The following is a 23,777-nucleotide window of genomic DNA, read 5'->3' as shown; positions in this document are numbered from 1 at the left end:
ATATTAAGAGGGTTTCCCCAGCGCCCATTACATTAAGAGCTAACAAAATTATGCCGTGTTACAGATTTGTAATAGGAAAACAAGCTAACTCAACAGAGGTAGGAGTGACATAGTTCATAAAATTTAAACAAATCAGTTTATGATTACAATATTTCTGCCAAATTTTAGAGGAATCATACCCTTATATGTTGAAAAATCCAAACAGCATAAAATATACAAAGTAAAACATCTGTCTTTGCCCTTGGCCATGCCCTTGCACGCCCACACACAAACCTGCCTGAGGTGATCTCACATGTTACTGCAGCCTCACAGGACATATGCAAGTAGAAACAGAAGCCATATTCTCAATGTTCCCCTCTTCTTAAACAAATCATAGCAAACTCTCTATATTGTTTTGTATCTTGCCTTTTTAAAGTTTAACAATGTAACTTAGAGATCTCTCTGTATCAGTAGAGACCCTCCTTCATCTTTTCTCACAGTTGTATACTATTTCATCATGCACATGTGCTGGAGTTGACAAAACCTGTGTCCCATGTATATTTCCTTGCTTTGTTTTGAATCTTTTGAATTTTACAAATAATAATGAACAGCATTACAATGCATCATTTGGAAAATGTGCAGGGTTATCTTATCTTATATATATATATCTTACATATATCCTTATATGTCTGTAAGGATCATTCAACAGACTTTGCCATATTGCCCTAAGTATTGCCACATTTTGTACTGTCCCAGTAATGTATAAAAAATACTTAATTTCCCTCAGAGCTATATCAACAAAGTATATGCATAAAATTCTGGATTATTCCCTATTTGACAGGGACAATAAACCATCATCATGTAATATTATTTCAGCTTTTTGTTAGTGTGAATGGATATGTGCATTTATCATATATATTAGAGCCATTCGTATTTCTTTATCTGAAATTTGTTTATGTTTTTTGCCCAAATTTTAATTGTATTATTGGCCTTTCCTTTCTGATTCCTTTAAATCCTTGGTTTTTAAGAAATGTGGTTCCTTGTTTGTTTTATAAATTGTGAATTGTTTTACTTTGTTGCTTGGCTTTGGCCAGTCCTCACTGTGTGTGTGTGTCTGTGTGTGCATGTGCCTATGTACATATGTTTGAGAAATTTTATTTTTATATAATTTAATTTTAAATGTTTTATTTTATGGCTTCTAGTATGTGGGCTAAAGATGATTTTCCATACTCCAAAGTTCTAATGATATTTTGCATTTTCTCTCCCATCACTTTTAAATCTGTAGTTTTTACATTTAAATTAATAATCCATTTAAAGTTTATCATGGTATAATGAGCAAAGTACAGATCTCATACTTTATTTTTCTTATGATTATCTACTGCCCTGCACTGTTTTTAAAACTCTCTGTCAATCCCACTGATTTGCAATTATCGCACTCTATTGGGATTTCTTTGGAAGGAATGATGCTAAAGCTGAAACTCCAGTACTTTGGCCACTTCATGCGAAGAGTTGACTCATTGAAAAAGACTCTGATGCTGGGAGGGATTGGGGGCAGGAGGAGAAGGGGAAGACAGAGGATGAGATGGCTGGATGGCATCACTGACTCGATGGACGTGAGTCTGAGTGAACTCCGGGAGTTGGTGATGGACAGGGAGGCCTGGCGTGCTGCGATTCATGGGGTCTTAAAGAGTTGGACACGACTGAGCGACTGAACTGAACTGACTGATCACCTAATAAATGACCATGCTTTGGATCTATTTTCAACTGAGTATTGTAAATTTTTATCTACGTGTCTAGCCTCACATAATATCATACTTCTTAATAACTTTAGAGTGTCTATTAACTGCAGCCTCTGGTAGTATCATATCCTTCTCATTTCCTTGTAGATTTCCCCCTTTCTTTTGTATTTTATAAATTTTTTGTTCATCTGTTTTTTCTCGATTCAGTTAGCTTATGATTCTCTGTCCTTGTAGGTGTGCATTTCTCCAGACTGTTTCTAGGTTCTACAGCACTGGCACCCTCAGCATTCACTTTTCTTCCCCACTTCTCCTGCCACCTCTTCCCACACCACTTCCTCCCAGCCTTTTCCTATACTGTATGTTTTGGTCTTATTAACTAATTTTATCAACACTAACAAATATTTTGTAATTTCTAGGTTTTCTTTTCATCCTAATCTCACTGAAAATGTCATTTGGGGAACCATTTCGGTCTCTATAGTTTCCAAGAAGAAAACTGAAAGAACTAAGCTGAAACCATAGTCATACTAGAAGTCTAACGATCATATTCCAGATTATAATATGCAATGATTATAGAAATTGTGAAATTTCTATAGATTATAGAAAAACAAAAATGTCAAAGCAAAATGATCCACAATCTCATTGTGCATACATAACCATGGTGAATCTTTGGATGTATTAATATTTCCTTACACTCTTTTCTATAATATATAAATGAGGTCAATTGTACAATTGTGTATGCTAATTCTTTCATTTCATATTTTAATACATTTAAATTGTAAACAACCACATATTTATAAAGATAGGACTATCGAGAAGACAGAAGGGAAAGAGATAAAATAGAACAAATCTTTTTTTATATTTTATAAATAACTTTGTGTGATTATAATGCCTATGTGAGCTTTCAACTTGCTGCTTCTCCATAATTTGCCTACCCCTTTCCTTGCTGCTGAACATGCAGTTGGTTCCTATTTTTACTATTCTAAATAGCACTGATAGACAAGAAGATGATAAATACTTTTAGAATATGCTTCCTAACTCACAAATGTAGAATCAAAAGATATGAAATCTTTTAAGAATTTTTTTTAAGGATATTGTTTCCCAAAAATGTTAACCAAATGAACACTTCCAGCAATAGGATGAGTGTCAGTTTGATCATACACTCTGAGTAGCACCTTAACCTTGATTAACCAATAAAATTTATTCTTTTGATTTCCCATCATATTATTCCCATCATGTGTCAATAAGCAGCAGTGATCAGAGCCAACTGTATTTTATAAGCATGATTAGAAGCCATTGCTTGACTCTCAAGTCTGTTCTCCTGTCAGATAAAAAAGCTGAAAAGGAACTAGGATGATTGAATGTTTTTATGATCCATGTCCCTTTTTCCCAAATGTAGATTACGTTCACTCTATCACTGTCTATTGGGGAATGAAGTCAAAGTTATTGCATCTGATTTAAAAAAAAAAAAAGTGGTAGGTTTTCATTTTAAATGCTGATAAATGAAGAAAAGCATTATGGGGTCTAAATTATCTAGACCATTACTTTAATTTTACTCTCCTTTTGACATACCATGAGACAGTCTAGTTTCATAAAAATAGTCACTGCCTTTCTCTTATTGCCAATAATCTCTTAACCATGCTTTTCCTAAGACAATGAAATATTCCCGTATGACCTAAACATGAATAAAACATCTTTGATGTGCCAAACTTACTTGTAACTTTCATCCAACAATAGCCCTTTCAGCATTTCATGTTGAAAACTGTTCTCCACTTTTACACTTCCAACTATATTTTAATTTTTGTTCAGAATGTTCAGAACTTTAAATTTAAAAGCTATAAAAGTACCTTGTAATTCATCTGTCTTCAATTTTCTATTGGAATTATCTACAATTGAATTATTGCTATCAATACAAGACTTAGACACCTACCTAAGGAAGAGATCATATCGAGTATCATCATTTGGGTTCCCTGATGGGGTCGTGTAGCAATAATCCATTAAGACATTCCATCTGCAAGGAAAAGGAAGAATAATCTAGAGTCAGAGTCTCCTTTGGATATTAGTTATTAACCCAAAGGAAGTAGATATTCACAAACATTTACTCCAGGGAATATAGTTGTTTAACTAATTATTTCCTGAGACTTCTAGTTTAATAAAATGTTCTCCTAAACTCAGAATGTTTAAAAGTCTGCAACAGATTGCCATTGCACATCAACTATCACATAAAACCAAGAACAGAAATGCCAAGAAGACAAAAAGGGAGAAGGCAAAGTAGAACCAAATTTCTCAAGACCACCAATCTCTTCAGGATGCAAAGTTTAAATAATAATATACGAGAAACCCAAAATAAATCATATGCATGTTACAATTTTTTATTAAGGTAGAACTGGATCTTTACTTTTGAATTTCCTTTCAATTTTGATCATCCTGATTTTCTAAGAATCAGACGAAATGACTTATTTGGTTATTTTGAAGAGATGTTTCTGGGGATTGTTAAATATTTTGTGGGCCAGAGTTCTTTTGTTGTTTTAAATAAACATTTATTGAATATTAGCACAAACATAGGATGGCTTCCCCTGTGGCTCAGCAATTAAGAATCCACCTGTAAAGCAGAAAATGCAGGAGATGCAGGTGCAATTCCTGGGTCAGGAAGATCCCTTGGATGAGGGCATGGCAATCCATTCCAGTATTCTTTCCTGGAGAATCCCATGAACAGAGGAGCTTGGTGGGCTATAGTCCACAGGGTCACAAAGAGTCGGACATGACTAGAGCAATTGAGCACGCGGACACACACACATAGAAAATGTGTACATAGAAAATGTACAGACCACGTGTTCACAAAATTACTGTATCTGACTAATCACCTTTCAATGAAAAAGCAGAATATTCTGGTATCCCAGAGCTCTCCCCATGCCCTCTTCCCATCACTATCTCTCCTTCTTTAAGGCAAAAAATGTTATTTTCCAATTAATGACTTAAAGTATCACCCTTTAATCCTATAATTTATTTCTATTTATTAGGCATTCCTAAATGATGCGGCAATGACAATATTTTTTTTGTGAATAAGCTAACTTTATGATTCATCAGGCTTTGCTGCTGCTAAGTCGCTTCAGTCGTGTCCGACTCTGTGCGACCCCATAGACGGCAGCCCACCAGGCTCCCCCGTCCCTGGGATTCTCCAGGCAAGAACACTGGAGTGGGTTGCCATTTCCTTCTCCAATGCATGAAAATGAAAAGTGAAAGTGAAGTCGCTCAGTCATGTCCGACTCTTCGCGATCCCATGGACTGCAGCCTACCAGGCTCCTCCTTCCATGGGATTTTCCAGGCAAGAGTATTGGAGTGGAGTGCCATTGCCTTCTCCAACATCAGGCTTTAGGCAGCCAAAATGTATTAACCAACAAAAGATGGGAGCTTGAAATTACCTGCCATCCAGATTAGTGGCTTGTACAGCTGCAAATACTTTGGTTTTCAAAGGTAGTCCTATACTTGGGATAATTAACTGCTGATTGTAGGTCGAATCCTAATAATAAAAAATAAATAAGCAATTAACCCGTCATTGCCTTCCCAACAACAGCACGTTTACTTAAGACAATAATGGCCTATTAAAAAAAAGAGAGAGCAAATCAACATAAATTTACTGAACCATCTCCTAAAAGGACCTAGTTAATCCTCTAGTTTTTGGCAGAACTGTTCTTAAATCATATCCAAGTAACAAACTCACTTCCATGCATAAATCTTTTCATGTCCATAGTTTATCATTTATGATGATTTATGTTCAATGTATTTAAATTACATGCAATGGTTACTAGTAAGAGGTTAGTATTTAGTTTGGCTAATATTCAACTATCACTATTCAGTTTATTTAAATTCATATTTCATTTATTTAAATTATATTAGTAGCTAATATTCAGTTTATTTAAATTATATCTGCTTCAGTTTAAGCCCTTTGCCACTGGAGTTGTAAATCTTTATACTCTTAATAATCTCTCATTAACCCAAAGTCACTTATCTCGCAATTTTAAATTACAATAATTTAACTGAAAACAAAAACAAAAAAGGGACCAGTGTGTTCTCCAAGTTGCCAAAAATGCATGCCATGGAATTCCTGTACTAGATAACGTGGTGAGGACTTACAGAAGGGTGTCTTAGGGCTTAATTTTTACCTTTTACTGTTAGTTTAGATCAATTCTGCAGAGTTTATTTATATAATTCCCCAATTTACAGTAGATTAAGGCAGTAAATTAGAAATTGATAGTAAAGAAAAGCAGAAAAAAAAATGAAGAATAAAGAAGAAACTCAAAATCTAAGTTGTCAAATCATTTATCATGGAGGCAAATTGTTTCCCCCAAATTTAGTAACTCTGAAGATAAAGCTATTTTGCAGCAAAGGGAAATATTTAATGAAATCTCAGTATCATCAAGCAAAGGCGGAATACAGAGCTCACTCTGTTTCAGAAGGCTGGGAAGAAACAACAGATACCGAATTTTGAAACTTAACGCAGTAGTAACTTGGATGCTTCACTTTTAAAAGGGTTGTATTCATGTGGAGTATTTCATTCCCAAATTAAGCCTGATAAGTGAGGGATTATTTGCTGTACTTATTTTCTAGATTTCTGTGATAAATGATAACAGCTCCTCTAACCATTTCTCATAGGTAGTATTTTTAATTAATTCTCTTCCTGGCTCCCTTTTCCAACTTCTTCAAGTTATACACACTTCATCGACTATTATGGCTCATTCATCTTGTACTTGCATCAGTATTGTCCCAAAGGATATTACTTCATTTTTTTTTACAAATATTATACTACAAAGTCATTTGCAAATGATATGACTCAGCTATGGTTTAATCTTAATTATCACCTTTTTCTTCTAAAATTCTTCTAAACAGTAATGTTTAGATTTTATTTTGTATAGTTGCCTTACTCCTGTTAGTAAATATTGTCCCTAAAATCAATGATATTTATTTTAGATTTTTTCTTCAACTTTAAAAATAATTCATAATTACCATAGCACAGTTTTAGATTTACTCTGTTTCTTTATCTGCTCAGAAGACACTATTACTTAGGTGCAATTCAAATTCAAAATCATCCTCACTTAATTTCCACAGAGAAGAAAACTAATATATTTATACTATGTAAGAATAAGGGCCAAGGTCAACTCGAAGTAAACTGCACATATTGAAATCACAAAATCAATAAATGTCATTTTTTTACAGGTAAAATTTTCATAAGTACATTCAATGAATCCCATAACACACAGAAATAATTGTACTGAATCCATATTCAGTACAACTTTTCCTTTTCAAATAGCTAACCACAGAATAAGAGTAGTAGGTGAATAATATAACTTTTCGTAATTCCCAAGGGTTAGAAATCAAAACCTTTGCATGTAAAATAGGAAAATACGGCCCCAAATGGTTGTAACATAATACTTAGTTTGAAATGCTGCAATAAAATCACATTTGGGTAGCTAAGTGTTAGAGTTCCAAACAAATAATAAATATGGTTTTGGATAATTTCATTAAAGTATACCAAAGGTCTGTTTAGTTAAAACTATAGTTTTTTTTCAGTAGTCATGTACAGATGTAAAAGTTGGACCAGAAAGAAGGCTGAGCACGAAAGAATTGATGTTTTCAAATGGTGGTGCTGGAGAAGACTCTTGAGAATCCCTGGGAAAGCAAGAAGATCAAACCAGACAATCCTAAAGGAAATCAACTCAAAATATTCATTGGAAGGACTGCTGCTGAATTGAAGCTCCAATACCTTGGCCACCTGATTTGAAGAGCCGAGTCATTGAAAAAGACCCTGATGCTGGGAAAGATTGAGGGCAGGAAGATAAGGGGGCGACAGAGGATGATGATTGGATGGCATCACTGACTCAATGGACATGAATTTGAGCAAACTCCGGGAGATAGTAAAGGAAAGGGAACCCTGGCATGCTGCTGTTCATGGGGTTGCAAAGAGTCAGACGTGACTTAGTGACTGAACAATAACAAAAATTCTTTTCCAGTATAAATTGCTAGTTTTTTTTAATGTCCTGAAAGATGGCAAAATACTACAATGGTGCCAAGTTAAAAAACTAGTTTGAGGCAGTGAAAGTCTTCTGTATGATGCAACAATAATGGGCACATGCCATTCACAGTTTTCAAAACCCATAGGATATATAACATGAAGCATTAACCTAAATGTAAATTATGAAAATTACTTAATATATCAATATTGGCTCATAAGTTATAAGAAATATGCTACATGCCCCATAATGCAAGGTGTAAGTAATAAAGGAAATTGTATGTAGGCCCTGGAGGTCTATAGGAATTCTCTGTACTTTTAGATCAATTTTTCTATAAACCTAAAACTGCTCTTAAAAAATAGTCTGCTGATTAAAAAAAAAAAAACTGGTTTGTAGGGAAGTGGTTGAATTTTATTAAATAACTGTTTAGTAAACAAATTTTAAATTTCAATGTGTTAATTCAACCATTAGTAATATCATTGCAAATTGGTTAAAAATGAGAATGATTTTGATACTATGTATTTTGTTTATAGTCATATCAAATAATTACCTTTTAACCATCAAATTAAAATCTTAGGTTATCATCAGATTATAGGCTTTCATTTGGCACTAAGATTCTAGGAACTCTTTGAAGGATTAGGTGTAGTTTAACAATAGGACTACTATACTATTTCTAATGATAAAGGAAAGAGCTTAATAGCAAAGCTCTCCTCAAGTCCACACTTCTAATTTTTATTAAGAGAATAGCTTAATTTCACAGAAAATAGTGGTATCCTTAAATGTCATGTGAGTATATTTTTCACTCTTTTGATCAGGAATTCTCATCTTTGTTTCAGTCAATTGGAACAAATAATATTGAATCCAAGGCAGTCATCACAGTGCTATCTCAGGAAGATTACACATATAAATTAACAGATAGAAACTTTCCAATTTAAAAATATTGTTTACAACAATAATAAATATCTGGTCATACTGGGAATTAATATTGGCACATATTTGCTGAGTATTGTAAAACCAAGTATCTTGGCCGCTTCTCCTTGCAGAAGAAAGTTTAGAAATGACAGAAAGGCAATCTTCATTCCAACACATTTTAATTTGTTGTTTAGAACTCTGTGGTGTCAGACTACAAACTTATAAACATGATTTTTTAAATGCCTTTGGAAAGTGTCCTACTACAATATTTATAGCTCATTATATGCAAAGTATAAAGCACTGACTTTTAAATCAGTTGCATGAATTATAACTCAGTGCCATGATGACATGAATAATAATGTAAAAATCAGATTCATAATTTACAAAAATGTTGGTTGATATATTGAAAAATTGATATTTAAATCAGGCATTTAAAATGTATGAATAAAATTTTTAATCAACATGAAAATATCATTTGGGGGATTAACGTTAGAGTTATAAATAGAAATTCATATATTTTTCACATTTTGCTGCCACTGTCAATATTTATATGACAAAAGTTTAGACAATACTATGTAGTCAAACCCAAACTATTTCAGATATGACAGAATTGACAACAGTCAAAACCCACACTGGGAATGGTAACACACTGAACACCAAGTATCTTGCCTTCAAATGAAGTATCGTCTGGACTTTTCCTACCTTTTTATCACATATATATTATTTCCAAAATCTTGACCCTGAATATGTTTACACACACACACACACAAATAAATATATACATATAAATGTAGATAGACACTTGGAGTAACTATGCAGAATCACATATATGAAGTAAAATTTAAATCATTTATCAACTTCTGGAAAATAATGGAATCGTTAGCATACCTTTATCACTAAGATATTTGGAAATGGTGGTGAAGATGAATAAATGTTACCAAAGTATAACAGGGTTAATGTAACTTTTGGTGGATCTTTATAGGAAAGCCATTCACATAAATGGCTCCTCAGAACAGTGAGAGAAAAAAAAATAGCATCCTTCAACGATCAACTTACATTATAAAGGAGCAGGTTCAAAGTGCTGACAAACGTACCATTGTTCTCCCTCACAGAAATAGCAGCTGAGGACCTAAAACAGATTGAGGAAAAGAGAGGCACTGATGAGATTTTTAAATTAACAGCTTCAATCACACCTTAATGTTAGATTCAAGGCACCAAAATTCTTGAGCAATCCTGACATAACTAGGTCTGGAAAGAGCATATTGTTTAAAACACTGAACAGATAAGTAATCAGAAAGCAAGAGGGACTAAATAAAGGCAAACTGCTCTTTCTGATCTTTTTATTTATAAAGGAAACTTTTTTTTTTACATTTTTATTACCTATATGAGACTTGCAGAAAAAAAAAGTCATTCCAATAAAGTCTGAATCTAATGTGAATACATTTTCATCAATTCCATTTCTATACAAGCTTCATGAGACCAGGAATTTTGTTTTACTTTTTTCACTGTTAGAACTTTGCATGGTACATATTAGGTGTATAATAAATATTTGTTGAATAAAGAAACAGTGAAAGTAAAGTCGCTCAGTCCTGTCCGACTCTTTGCAACCCCATGGACTATAGCCCACCAGGCTCCTCCATCCATGGGATTTTCCAGGCAAGAATACTGGAGTGAGTTGCTATTTCCTTCTCCAAAAGAGAAAGTTGCTCAGTCCTGTCCGACTCTTTACGACCCCATGGACTAGTTCTCCAGGCCAGAATAATGGAGTGGGTAGCTTTTTAGCTTCTCCAGCAGATCTTCCATCTGAGGAATTGAGGGTCTCCTGCATTGCAGGCAGATTCTTTACCAACTGAGCTATCAGGGAAGTCCCATTTAAATGAATGCATATCCATGTGCACTGAAGTTCAGGAATGAATTTAGTGAGGAAGTTGAGGGGAGCAGAGTGAAAGACTATGACCCATTTCTCTTGCACCTGCTTCTTTTTGACTCAATGTCTTTCTTTTCTTGTTTTCTACATCAAAATCTTGCTTTTGACCAAGCCATTTATCATAACTGTACCATTAAATTATCTATGAATATTTTTTAAACTGAAGCAAAATGTGTCCTCCATGTTCCCTTACGACTGAGATTAAACAATAACTTCACTTTTGTGAAAGAAAACCCTACAGCTGAAGAGGGAAAGTTTTTATTTAATCACCCCATTTTGTCAAAAATATTTCACAAATCCATATGATTATATTGCAATATGGATGTAAACACGTCTTGGAGTGTGTGCTTTGGGAGTAATGAATAAATGTGGTAGTGGTTTAGTCGCTAAGTCTGATATGACTCTCTGAGATCCCATGGACTATAGCCTGCCGAGTTCTTCTGTCCATGGGATTTCCTATGGCAACTGGAGAGGATGCCATTTCCTCCTCCAGAGATCTTCCTGACCCAGGGATTTTAAGCCTGCATCTCCTGCTTGGCAGGTGCATTCTTTACCATTGAGCCACCTGGGCAATGAATCCATGTCTGAAGCTCTTTGGCTATGAGTGATACCACCTTTGCCGGGAATCATCAGCATCTGTGCAGGGGACACCTTAGCAGGAGGCATGGAGACCTCAGATTCTGAGGCAGCAGTCCAACAGTGAGCACAGACGGCAGAGACTGAACCCAAGCAGGACCCAACACTACAGTGACCAAATGATCTACACACTGGAAACATGACAGATCCTCTGGACTGCATAAGCCCCCAGGATTCTTGGGTTCTTGGGCAGTTCTAAAGGGAGCCAGGAGAACCAAAGGCAAATATTTGACTAACATGAGCTGGTATTAATTTAGGGAACAGATTAAAACTGAACTGTTGATGTTCTTCAAAACAATAATCGTTATAGATGGATAAGTTCAGTTCAGTTCTGTAGCTCAGTCATGTCTGACTCTTTGTGACCCCATGAACTACAGCACACCAGGCCTCCCTGTCCATCACCAACTCCCAGAGTCCACCCAAACCCATGCCCATTGTGTCGGTGATGCTATCCAACCATCTCATCCTCTGTCATCCCCTTCTCCTCCTGCCCTCAATCTTTCCTAGCATCAGGGTCTTTTCCAATGAGTCAGCTCTCTGCATCAGGTGGCCAAAGTATTGGAGTTTCAGCTTCAGCATCAGTCCTTCCAATGAACACCCAAAACTGATCTCCTTTAGGATGGACTGGTTGGATCTCCTTGCAGTCCAAGGGACTCTCAAGAATCTTCTCCAACACCACAGTTCAAAAGCATCAATTCTTCAGTGGTCAGCTTTCTTTACAGTCCAACTCTCACATCCATACATGACCACTGGAAAAACCATAGCCTTAAGTAGATAGATACATAAGACCATATACAGTTTCCATTAGATTCAGTTGAACTTTCTCAACAAATCCTGCTATTAATATCTTTGTAAGTTCCTCAAGGATAAAAATGACCCAAATAAAAAGACAACATGAGAAAGTAAGAATAAAATGCGACTTACGAAGCCAGTTGGGTATTATTAACCAGGTATTCCAATGGATAACTACAGCTAAATTTGTAAAGAAGCCCAGGTAGATAGCTGATGATTGTTGGTGGGTCTGGAGTATCAATATATCCTGAAATATTTCCTATTTGTACTGAAGTTGCATTTCCGTAAGCACTGACTCCAGGAACTGTGGATACCTGTTAGAATTGTAGGTCAAGCTCAGTGATTAAATAGTTACTCATAAATCTAGGCATTTCATATGCAAAATAAAACATTAGATCAGATCATTTCCAGGGGCTGTTGCAACTATAACATGACATAATTTTGAAATTATACACACATAATTCTAAGTGATCATATGTCTTTTTTTCTCTCAATAAGAGGGTGATTTAATTTTTTAATTAATTTTTATTGAAGTATAGTTGATTTACAATGTTAGTTTACAATGTGTTAGTTTCTGTGATATAGCAACGTGAATCGATTATACATATATTTACTCTTTTTTAAATGTTATTCCCATGTAGATCATTACAGAGTATTGAGTAGAGTTCCCTGTGCTATACAGTAGATTCTTATTAGTTATCTATCTCATATATAGTAGTATGCATATGTCAGTCCCAGTCTCCCAATTTTTCCCTCGCCTGCCACTTTCCCCCTTGGTACCTGTAACTTTATTTTCTATATCTGTAGCTCTATTTCTGCTTTGTACATAAGTTCATTTGTAACATTTTTTTAGATTCAACATATAAGCAGTATCATATTTGTCTTTCTCTATCTGACTCATATGTTTCTTTTAAATAAATAAAGCTTCATATTACCAGAGATGGTTTACTCATATTTCATAAATAAGAAAGGAGAGAAACTATATGTTACTTGTTGTGCAAGAGCAAGTAATTTGAAAATACTCACGGGTAAAGCCAAATTTCATGGCCTGGACTAAAAGACCCCTGTTAACATGATCTTGTTTTCAGTGTTAGCTTCATATCTCCAGGCTCCCATTCTTGGTTAGTAATGCCCCAGCATCAAGGCCCTTGTTGCTCTAGCATTTGTGCATACTACTGCCTCCTCTCTGGCCCTCTTCACCACAACATATCCTACTTCCCTGGATCTCATCTTCCTTGGGAACTTCTCCTGACCCCACATACTTTCTGTCTCACAGAAGCAGTCATAGCGCATGAGTGGTCTGACTCAGCACACCTCCATCCATAATCAGAGAGCTCTTTGCAGGCAGAGACCCTCTAGGTCTTATTTGCCTTTGTCCCTTCAGTGACAACAGCATCCTGGGACCCCTGAGATAAATTTTAAACAAATGAATGAAGGTCACAAATTTTCTGATGATCGATCTCCCTAGGGTCTTCCTCTGGTACATGGAGATTCTCATCTCCTTTCAGGGCAATAGTTCACAGGGATGATGCAGAGGGATCATGAACTTCTAGAATTTATATAAAAATATTGTCCATGTGTGTATTCTCTTGGGACTGAACAGTTTTCACTGGATTCTCCAATTCCACTAAAATTTAATAAACATCATTTAAGGAATTGTTAATATTTTTTGTTACACTTAACACAAATGATTTTATTCTTGTTGTTCAGTTGCTAAATCATGTCCAACTCTTTGCTACCCCATAGCTGCAACACACCAGGTTTCCCTGTCCTTCATTGTCTCCCGGAGTTTGCTCAAATTCATGTCCATTGAGTTGTTAATGCTATCTAAGCATCTCATCCTCTGCCACTTATTTTATTACATGTTAATATCTTAATTAAAAAGTTAATAGAAAATTCAAACATTTAAATTGCAATTCCGAGTCTGAAATATCTAGAATAAGTCAAAGAAGGAAGACTTTCAAAAACTGAGGCCTTAAATTATGTTACCATAGTTATAGATGTTTTTCAAGTCTATAACTAGATGAAGGTTTTTCTGATGAAATATTGTTTGGGTGAAGTTGACATCATACATTTTATTGGGAAGCACTAGGCTCACAGTTGGGCTTCCTTGTAGCTCAGATGGTAAAGAATCCACCTGCAATGCAAGAGACCCTGATTCGATTCCTGAGTAAGGAAGATCCTCTGGAGAAGGGACAGACTACCTACTCCAGTATTCTTAGGCTTCCCTGGTGGCTCAGCTGGTAAAGAATCTAACTGCAATGTGAGAGACCTGGGTTGAGAAGATCCTCTGAAAGACAGCATGGCAACTCATTCCAGTATTCTTGCCTGGAGAATCACCATGGACAGAGGAGCCCGGCAAGCTACAGTCCTTGGGGTTGCAAAGAGTCAGACATGACTGAGAGACTAAGCATAGCACAGCACAGGCTCACGGTCACATATTTTAACCTGGAGGTCAAGGATTTTGGATGAATTCTGTCTCTGATGATAGTATCAATATCTTAAAACACTCAGATGGTAATGACATACAGGAATGACTGCCTATTAGACTTCTTAGATGGCACTGATAGTAAAGAATCTACCTGCCAATGCAGGGACATAAAAGACATGGGTTTGATCCCTGGGTTCAGCAGATCCCTGGAGAAGGAAATGACAATTCACTCTGGTATTCTTGCCTGGAAAATTCCATGGGCACAGGAGCCTGGCAGCCTACAGTCCAAGGGGCTGCAAAGAGTCGGACATGACTAAGTGACTCAGCTCTAAGGTTATTATTGCCCAGGCTCTCTGTTCTCATGTGTGAATTACCAAGTAGAGGGTCGCCTGAATACTTCTTTTATCAACAGTGACTACTAGCAGTATGTTTGTCAAAATTCAGGCTCTCCAGTGAAACAAACTTTATATGGGCCTATGATCATTAAACTCTGAGGATTTTTAAACCATGGTAACATATTATTTGAGTCAGCACAGGCTATGTAATATGGGAGTAACAATTCAACCCCTATATCTCAGTATATTAACACAACAAAAGTTCACCTTTTGTTTATGCTACATGTCCAATATAGTTTGGTAAAGGGGGTTCCATTCCAAGTGTTTACACAGTGTTTTTGCCTCAGACTGGGTCTATTTCCCTGTAGCACTGCCATCTCAGCATGTGGCTTCTAGTACTGCTAAGACAGAAAATGCCAGAGCTAGTAGGTCATGTAGAGGCTTTTTGCTGTGTACATGTCAAGTCCAATAAGAGTCTACAGGACTGAACCAGTTACAAAGCCCTCACTAACTGCAAAGGGGCTGGGAAGGGTAGCCTCCCCTGTGCTCATGGAGAACTAACAATTCTGACATCAATAATGTTCTTGGTTGTCATAATACCGTTGAACTTCTCCCCCCATGTCAAATACAATATGATGATCAATTAATATTCTAGCAGCTATTATGGAGACCTATAACATTTAATTTTCAACAAGAGAATACACTTTATACATGGACCTAAGAGCACATGGGCAAAGCTGAAGCAATTATCTAACTGATTCATGAAGAGAACCAGAACCCTTATGAAAAAACATTTTGATTCTAATCCATATGATTTAGTAGTCTACTTAATTTTTCCCATATAGAACTGTCCTTGGAGCAGATACCAAAGCTGGTGATATCTAAGACAAAAATATAAACTAAGTAAATCTTCCTCTCTACACATTGCCTGCCTGACTGGCTAGCTAAACATGCAAATTCTATCTATGAAAAAAAAGTATGTGTGTACAAACATACATGTACATTACATACCAGGCTCATTCAGTTTAAAAAAAAAAAACACACACAAAGAAATGATACATACACACACACACATGCACACACACACGTGGGTGCTTTGCCTGGCATTTCTCTGGAATTGTTTTCTTTTTTTGGCAACAGGGAGCAAGATAAGACTGAAATGGAGAATAGGAAGCTCCCTGAAGCAAAGTCCTTGAGGGGAGAGGCTGTGCTGCTTCTCTCCACTTGAGCTCCCTCCCTTCTTCCCTACTTCCCTCTGTCCCTTCCTTTCCCCCTCCCTCCCTCCCTCCACAAGGAAACTTGGATGTATAATAATCAACCTGCCTCACTTCCCCTCACTGTCCCTTAGGCCCACTTCATAACCTCTCTGCACACAACCGCGAGAGATGAATAAACGTTTTTAATAAAAAGAGTCAACAATACTCAAGCTGTATATTTGGAAACTGTCATGGGCACAATATTCTAACTGCCCTCTGAGAAAAGATAAAGGAGATTCAAAGAAATCCCTTTTTCCTGTCTCCTATCTCCCATCAGGTCTTAAAAGCTCTGTCCTTAGAATAATCAAGCTTTCCCCCTTAGTCCCAAACAATAACTTATCAAGAGGAAAAGCCAATCTCTCCTTCTTTACTGGCCTAAGTGGACATGTTCAATGAATCTTCTTTTTGTCTTTGCTAGGATTAACCAATAAAACTATATTTAAACAAGCAAAAGGAAAAACTGTTTTAAATAAATTTTAGCCTAACACCCCCACCAAATCACAATTATCTTTTACTTCAATTAACTTTTAAGTCCCAGGAGAGTGAATGCCTGTTATAATTCTATTTTTTGTATTCAATACATGAATAAGTAAATGAATAGTGTAGATAAGTGGCTCTCATTCAAGGTAGAAATATCTGAAGTGGTGCTTTAATTTTCACAATGACTGGATGGAGCATGTTGCAGGGATTTCATGGGTAAGATTTCATATGATAAGCATTTTTTAATTCAAAGGATAGATCCACAGTATGAAGAAACTCATGCTGGAAATGCTAACAGCCCTCTTTTACAAAACAGTGTTGTGGCTTATTCAATGGTAAACACGATACCTAGATGATTCTCTCATTCGGTATTCCATCTTTCTTCCTGAACGAGGTCACTAAGAAATAATAGGCCAAGTGATTCAGTGCCAAACTCACTGGAATATAAAAGATACTTCCATAAAAAGCATGAGGAACACAGCTAATGAAAAACTGTAGAGAAATACTCCTCAGTGTCTCTCATACAAAATAATGCTGGTTAGAGTAGCACAGTTAATCTCAGGCCCCTCAACCACCAGCTACAATAAACAGAACCACTACTGGAAAATGAAATCATACGTTTGGGATCAGAAGCCTCAAACAGGCAAAGGAAAGCGGTTTGTTCAGTTTTATTGGGGTTTTGTTGTTAAAAGATAGATTGGGTTTTTGAGTATTTCATGATATGGGGAGTTTTGTTTTGGTTTTTTTAGTTATGATCGCCAAACCTAGCACATAGTTTCACTCTAATCTTACCACTAAACTGTTTCCACAGCCCTCCAAGGTGCTGAGATTGATGATGAAAATGACCACAGCAGGAAAGGTGTTGTTATTGATGAACCCCCTGCAGTGGGAATCCCCATGCCTTCCGTTCAGTGCCAGGTCTGCTTCAGAATAACCGGAGAAAAGAACTGTGCAAAAATTAATCTTCATTGTAATGGCCTGGACCCCACAGTAGACATTGATATCTCTCTCAGCTGAAATAAAAAATATAAAAAACAAACAAGTCACAAAAGCATAGCACAGGGTCCAAGAATAACTTTAACATCCTCTGAGTTATTTTCATCCCCTCTGTCTGTTTAACTGGCTTGTATACTTGAACACACCATAATCCACTGTGAAAGTATTAAGATAAATACCCAGTAAAAGCAGTCGTTGACTTTGTTATTTCCGGAGAGATCTTCGAGTGTAGATATTATATTTCATCTCTGTTTCCTAGTGCTTGGTATACAGTGGATGTGCATTAAATGTTGGTCAAGTGGTGTAAAATGATTGTTGGAGAATTGAGTGGAAAAAATTAGGTCTCGAGGAAATTCAGAAGAAAGTAACTGAATTATTTAGAACACATGTCTAGAGTAGAGAGACTCACTACAAACGATGCATTTTCCCAAGTGTAAGGAAGAAATCTCCTAAGCCAAAGTTTTGAGCACCTTGGTGTTTTGTAACCCATCTTATCCAGGATATAGAAACAGAAGCCATCCATCCAGATTGTTTTATTTTACTAAGCTATGCTAGAGAGGAAGAAAATGAAAACTAACCTGTTGATATTTCATTCAGAAATGCATACTCAATCCTAAAAAAATTTTCCAGTGACTATGACTGAATAAAAGCAATGAGCTCAGCATTAAAACGTAAGACAAATTTGCACTTTTCCATGATTCCATGAGTTATCAGTGATGGGATCCATTCCAGGTCTATAGAGGTGAGCAGGCATGCCTACACACACACACACACACACACACACATACATGCACAACATTTTCATATATCTATTTAGTTATTTTTCTACATGTAATGAAGACAATATATGTAAAAAATGGCCAATTCAATTGCTGCTAGGTAATTTCGCAGTGGCAGAAGCTGTTATTTTTTTGGATTTGGTAACAGTTACAGGTTGAATTACTTCCCTCCCTTCAGGAAAAAAAAAGAAAAAGATACATTGAATCTTAACCCCCAGTACCTCAAAATGTGACCTTATGTGGAAATAGGGTTATTGAAGTTGTAATTAGTTTAGATGAGTTCATACTGGATAGGATGGGTTTCTAATTCAATATGATTGGTGTTATCATTTGAAGAGACAGAGGCACAGGAAAAATGCCATGTGAAGACAAAGAATTACAGTGATGCACCTGAAAGCCCAAGGAACAGCAAAGACCACCAGCAAACCACCAGGAAGATGCCAGGAAGAATTCTGTTCAGCCTCTGAGGAAGCTTAGCCCTACTAACACCTTGATTTTGGACTTTTGGCCTCTGGAATTGGAAAATGATAAATTTCTGTTGTTTCAAGTCACTCTCTTGTGGCACTTTGTTACAGCAGACTTAGGAAATTAATACAGTAACCTTATTACTCTTTACCACTCTTGCTATTACCACTGGGATAAAGAATCTGAAACATACAATTGGTTTTCAAAATGTGAAAAAAAAAACAAAATTGGATTAGGTTATTTGGAGAAATCACCCTAATTGTTCCAAAAAGGTAAAACAAGCAAAATAAAATATTTTTGGCTAATGATCTAAATAATATGTAAATCTCACTCATGATTTTTTAGCATAAAGTAAATTTTCTTAAATATATCAGTTCTAACCTCAGGGTAAAAATGTTCAATGGCATGTTTCTTTGGAGTGTTTATTCTCCATACTGGTTTTTGTTAGTAAAATGAGTCATATTTTGAGGACATGAATAAATCAAAATGGAAATTTCTATGTTTGATTATGATTTTAAACTCAATACAAAAAAATTTAAATTTTCTCATAGTGAAAGAAAGATGGAAAATCTTGTTTATGGCCAAAAGGAAAATATTAGACTAGTTCTTATGGTAAACTCCAAACAACATTCCCTTTGTAGGTGGAAAATAAAATGAATTCATTGTGAAGTTATACTGTGCCAAGATAGAATATAATAAATACCATTTTAAATTTGAGAATATATCTATTAGCTTTCAATGACAGTAGCTGTTCAAACGCAACTATAATTTTTAAATGGTGCTCTTATTAAAATAATGAGTTCTTTTTAACAAATGTTTAAGTGTTTCAAACATTTAAACTTCAAATTAGCTCTTAAATCTGTTGATTTTTCTCCATCTTCATGCTGTTCCTTTGCACATGTAAACCATTATCTTTTCTCTTAGAATATTACATTAACTTCCTAACTGGTTCCTTTAATTCTGCTCTTAATGCCCTCTGTTTAGTACAACTGCTAAAAGTGAATCTAATCATTTTATTTCTTTGTGCAGATTTTCAACAGCTATTCATTTCATTCCAGCCAAAAGTTCAAATCTTGAACCAGTTCCTCAAGATTCTCTGTGGCCCGCCACCTACCTACCACTGCATTCTCATCTCTCTACTATCCCCCTCGGTCTCTACAACCATTTCATTGAACTTTTTTCAGTTCTTTAAATGTATCTAAGTGACAGAAGCCAGAATAGTGGTTACCTCCGGAGGGAAACTGTCTAGAATAGGGGAAATAAAGAAAATTTGGAGGGTGACAAAGTTGTTCTCTGTCTTAATCTGAGTGTTGATAATGAGTGTAAACCTATGGTGAAATTTTTAAGCCACGCGCTTAAAGTTGGTATATGTTATTTTATATGTTCTTCCTCAATAAAATACCGTGAGCACTTTAAAAAGCCTAATAAAGCTTACATAAGACCTTTAAATGGTCTTCTTCACCTCCATAGATGCTTCTCTTATTCCCAGTCCTTGTCTGAGAAACTCCTACTCACCCCTCAGGTTTCAAGTTTCATTGTCTCTTTCCCAAACACATTCATGATCCCAAACCTAAAGTATGCTACTCTGTTCCTATACTATCATATTAACTTTGAATCACATACACATTTGCATAATTGTTTTCTCAATAAATTGAAAGTCCCAGAGAGCAGGAAACTAAGATATTCAATGATGCACTCCAGTGAGTAAATTGCCAATATCTGTTGGATCATCGAAAAAGCCAGAGAGTTCCAGAAAAGCATTTACTTCTACTTTATTGACTATGCCAAAGCCTTTGACTGTGTGGATCACAATAACTGTGGAAAATTCTGAAAGAGATGGGAATACCAGACCACCTGACTTGCCTCTTGAGAAACCTATATGCAGGTCAGGAAGCAATAATTAGAACTGGACATGGAACAACAGACTGGTTCCAAATAGGAAAAGGAATACGTCAAGGCTGTATATTGTTACCCTGCTTATTTAACTTATATGCAGAGTACATCATGAGAAACTGGACTGGACTGGAAGAAGCACAAGCTGGGAGAAATCCCACAAGATTGCTGGGAGAAATATCGACAACCTCAGATATGCAGATGACACCATCCTTATGGCAGAAAGTGAAGAGGAACTAAAAAGCCTCTTGATGAAAGTGAAAGAGGAGAGTGAAAATGTTGGCTTAAAGCTCAACATTCAGAAAATGAAGATCATGGCATCTGGTCCCAGCACTTCATGGGAAATAGATGGGGAAACAGTGACAGACTTTATTTTGGGGGGCCCAAAATCACTGCAGATGGTGACTGCAGCCATGAAATTAAAAGACACTTACTCTTTGCAAGGAAAATTATGACCAACCTAGATAGCATATTAAAAGGCAGAGACTTTGCCAACACAGGTCCGTCTAGTCAAGGCTATGGTTTTTCCAGTGGTCATGTATGGATGTAAGAGTTGGACTGTGAAGAAAGCTGAGTGCCAAAGAACTGATGCTTTTGAACTGTGGTGTTGGAGAAGATTCTTGAGAGTCCCTTGGACTGCAAGGAGATCCATCCAGTCCATCCTAAAGGAAATCAGTCCTGAATATTCATTGGAAGGACTGATGTTGAAGCTGAAACTCCAATACTTTGGCCACCTGATATGAAGAGCTGACTCATTTGAAAAGACCCTGATGGTGGGAAAGATTGAAGGCAGGAGGAGAAGGGGACGACAGAGGATGAGATGGCTGGATGGCATCACTGACTCAATGGACATGAGTTCTGAATAAACTTTGGTAGTTAATGACGGACAGGGAAGCCTGGCATGCTGCAGTCCATGCAGTTGCAAAGAGTCAGACATGACTGAGCGACTGAAGTGAACTGAATTGAACTGATTGTTCAAAGGATTGTTGCAATTCTGGCCAGAGATTGGACAATAAAAAGGCTAAAAAAAATTTGTTGTTGAGAGCAACTGTTAACAACTTAAAAAAAATGTCTCTACTCAAAGAAGTGCCCTTTGGCAACATGAAGTAGTATTTTTTTCTTCCCTCACAGCCTCACAAATGGAAAAGGTGTGCTGAATAGATGTCTTTACTATATACAACCAGGGAAGAATGTGTTTCTCTGGAGAGTGACAAGTCTTTAGAAAGCTAGATTAGGATGGATTTGAACAGGTCCCTTTCTTAAAATGTAAAGTCTTTAGTTTGTTATCATTTCTCCAAGTGGGATCAGTTTGTAGCAAATTCAGTTCCATTCCTCGGGTTAGTCTCCAGTTATAAAACAGAAAAGAAAAGAGAGCACAAAGTCTGGACAAAGCAATCATTGCCCTTGTTAAGCTAGCACAGGATCAATTAATTCCTCTCAAACAAAGGTGAAGAAGATCAAATCTTCAATTGGTTTAAATTAAGGGAATGATATCTCTCTTGTGACATATTTAATGCTATCTATTCACTTCCATACATTTATGGTATGCCAAATAAGGCAGTGATACTCACTCTCTATTTCCCTAGGCATAAATAGAGTTCTCAGTGCATGCTCTAGTAGTTGACAATTTGATTTCATATTTAAGTAGATATTTTGCTACCTTACAGAGATTATTTTGCATGGGAAGGTTTCCTGTGGTCTTGCCTGTGTGCTTGCTACTTGATCTCATTCCCCACCATTTACTTCTTTGCTTTTTAAAGTCAAAGGAAAATGGAATCATCCAGCTCCCAACCAGCCTGAGCATGTTTACTTCACATTTGTGTCCTGATTCACGCTGTCCCCTTTGTGCTATGTTTTCCACTCCTTTATGTTGTTACCTCCTACTGATACTTCAAAATTCAGCTCAGTGCCATCTTCTCCAGGAAACTGTTCCTTATCAGCTAGTATGGGCGAGGCTCTCTTTCTATCCCACTCCACTATCTGCCCAATCATTCTGTAAATGTGCACCATACTTATCTCCCATTATGGACTGTGATCTCTTTGAGAAAAAGGACTACTTTGTAATCCTTAGACCAGTCTATTGCTTCATAATTTATGAGTTCAGCTCAATCGCTCAGTTGTGTCCGAGTATTGCAACCCCATGGACTGCAGCACACCAGGCCTCCCTCTAATATTTAGAGGATAGTAAAGAGTAAGAATTATAAACTTGATAATCATCAATACTCAGTATATCAATTAATAATAGATGAAATATTCATTGATAGCAGTCAGGTAATAGAAGTGGGCTGAGAACAGAAAAGTAATTTCTACGGTGTCCTTTTATAAGACTTCATCTTTCCAATGATATATAATCATTCTCTTCTGCCCTATTCCACATTACCCTATGGGTCTACAAAGTTGCATACATTATTCCTGAGAGTGGATATTTGTTTCTCCACTAGATTATGAAATCATTAAATGCTGTGGGTTTTATCAGCTGCTAAGCTGCTAAATCGCTTCAGTCGTGTCCGACTCTGTGCGACCCCATAGACGGCAGCCCACCAGGCTCCCCCATCCCTGGGATTCTCCAGGCAAGAACACTGGAGTGGGTTGCCATTTCCTTCTCCATTGCATGAAGGTGAAAAGTAAAAGTGAAGTCACTCAGTCATGTCCGACTCTTCACGACCCCATAGTCTGCAGCCTACCAGGCTCCTCAGTCCATGGGATTTTCCAGGCAAGAGTACTGGAGTGGGGTGCCATTGCCTTCTCCGGGGTGTTGTCAGAGTGCCCAACAAATACTCAGGAAGTGTCTATTAAAATATGTTTAATTAAACTCTTTGACAAACTGCATTCACAGTGTCTAACTCTTTAATATCAGCTTTCAAGATTCACAAAGAAAATATGTACACAATGATATGGGCTCATCTTCACTGTTCATCCAGAACTCATATATCCTATCCTTTCTCTGCCAATTGCGAGATTCAGAATTTTAAATGAACATCAAAATTCTCTACATCAGATATTTTCTAATTCAATATGGTAAATAATATGAAATTAATGAATTCTTGCTATTTGTTTAGGTATTTAGCCTTTTTAAGTGTATTAGTCTAGCAATTAATTATCTTGCTTTATTATTAATAATTCATCTTACAAATCACTTCCCTTTAATAGCA

General features: G+C 36.4%; 1 protein-coding gene across 1 annotated transcript in view; it reads right to left on the bottom strand.

The window, feature by feature from the left end:
* ZPLD1 (zona pellucida like domain containing 1) overlaps window positions 1–23,777 on the bottom strand; it is a 51,595-nt gene that overhangs the window by 10,209 nt on the left and 17,609 nt on the right. Inside the window, exons 2-6 of the mRNA XM_027552117.1 lie at window positions 17,285–17,505; window positions 12,123–12,304; window positions 9,692–9,764; window positions 5,138–5,235; window positions 3,646–3,726 (exon numbers count right to left, since the gene is read on the bottom strand). Coding sequence (XP_027407918.1) covers window positions 3,646–3,726; window positions 5,138–5,235; window positions 9,692–9,764; window positions 12,123–12,304; window positions 17,285–17,505 — 655 coding nt within the window. The remainder of the gene's footprint in view (window positions 1–3,645; window positions 3,727–5,137; window positions 5,236–9,691; window positions 9,765–12,122; window positions 12,305–17,284; window positions 17,506–23,777) is intronic.

The sequence above is a fragment of the Bos indicus x Bos taurus genome, chromosome 1 (genome assembly GCF_003369695.1).
Source record: "Bos indicus x Bos taurus breed Angus x Brahman F1 hybrid chromosome 1, Bos_hybrid_MaternalHap_v2.0, whole genome shotgun sequence".
Taxonomy (NCBI): Eukaryota; Metazoa; Chordata; class Mammalia; order Artiodactyla; family Bovidae; genus Bos; species Bos indicus x Bos taurus.
This window is presented reverse-complemented; position numbering and strand designations above follow the sequence as displayed.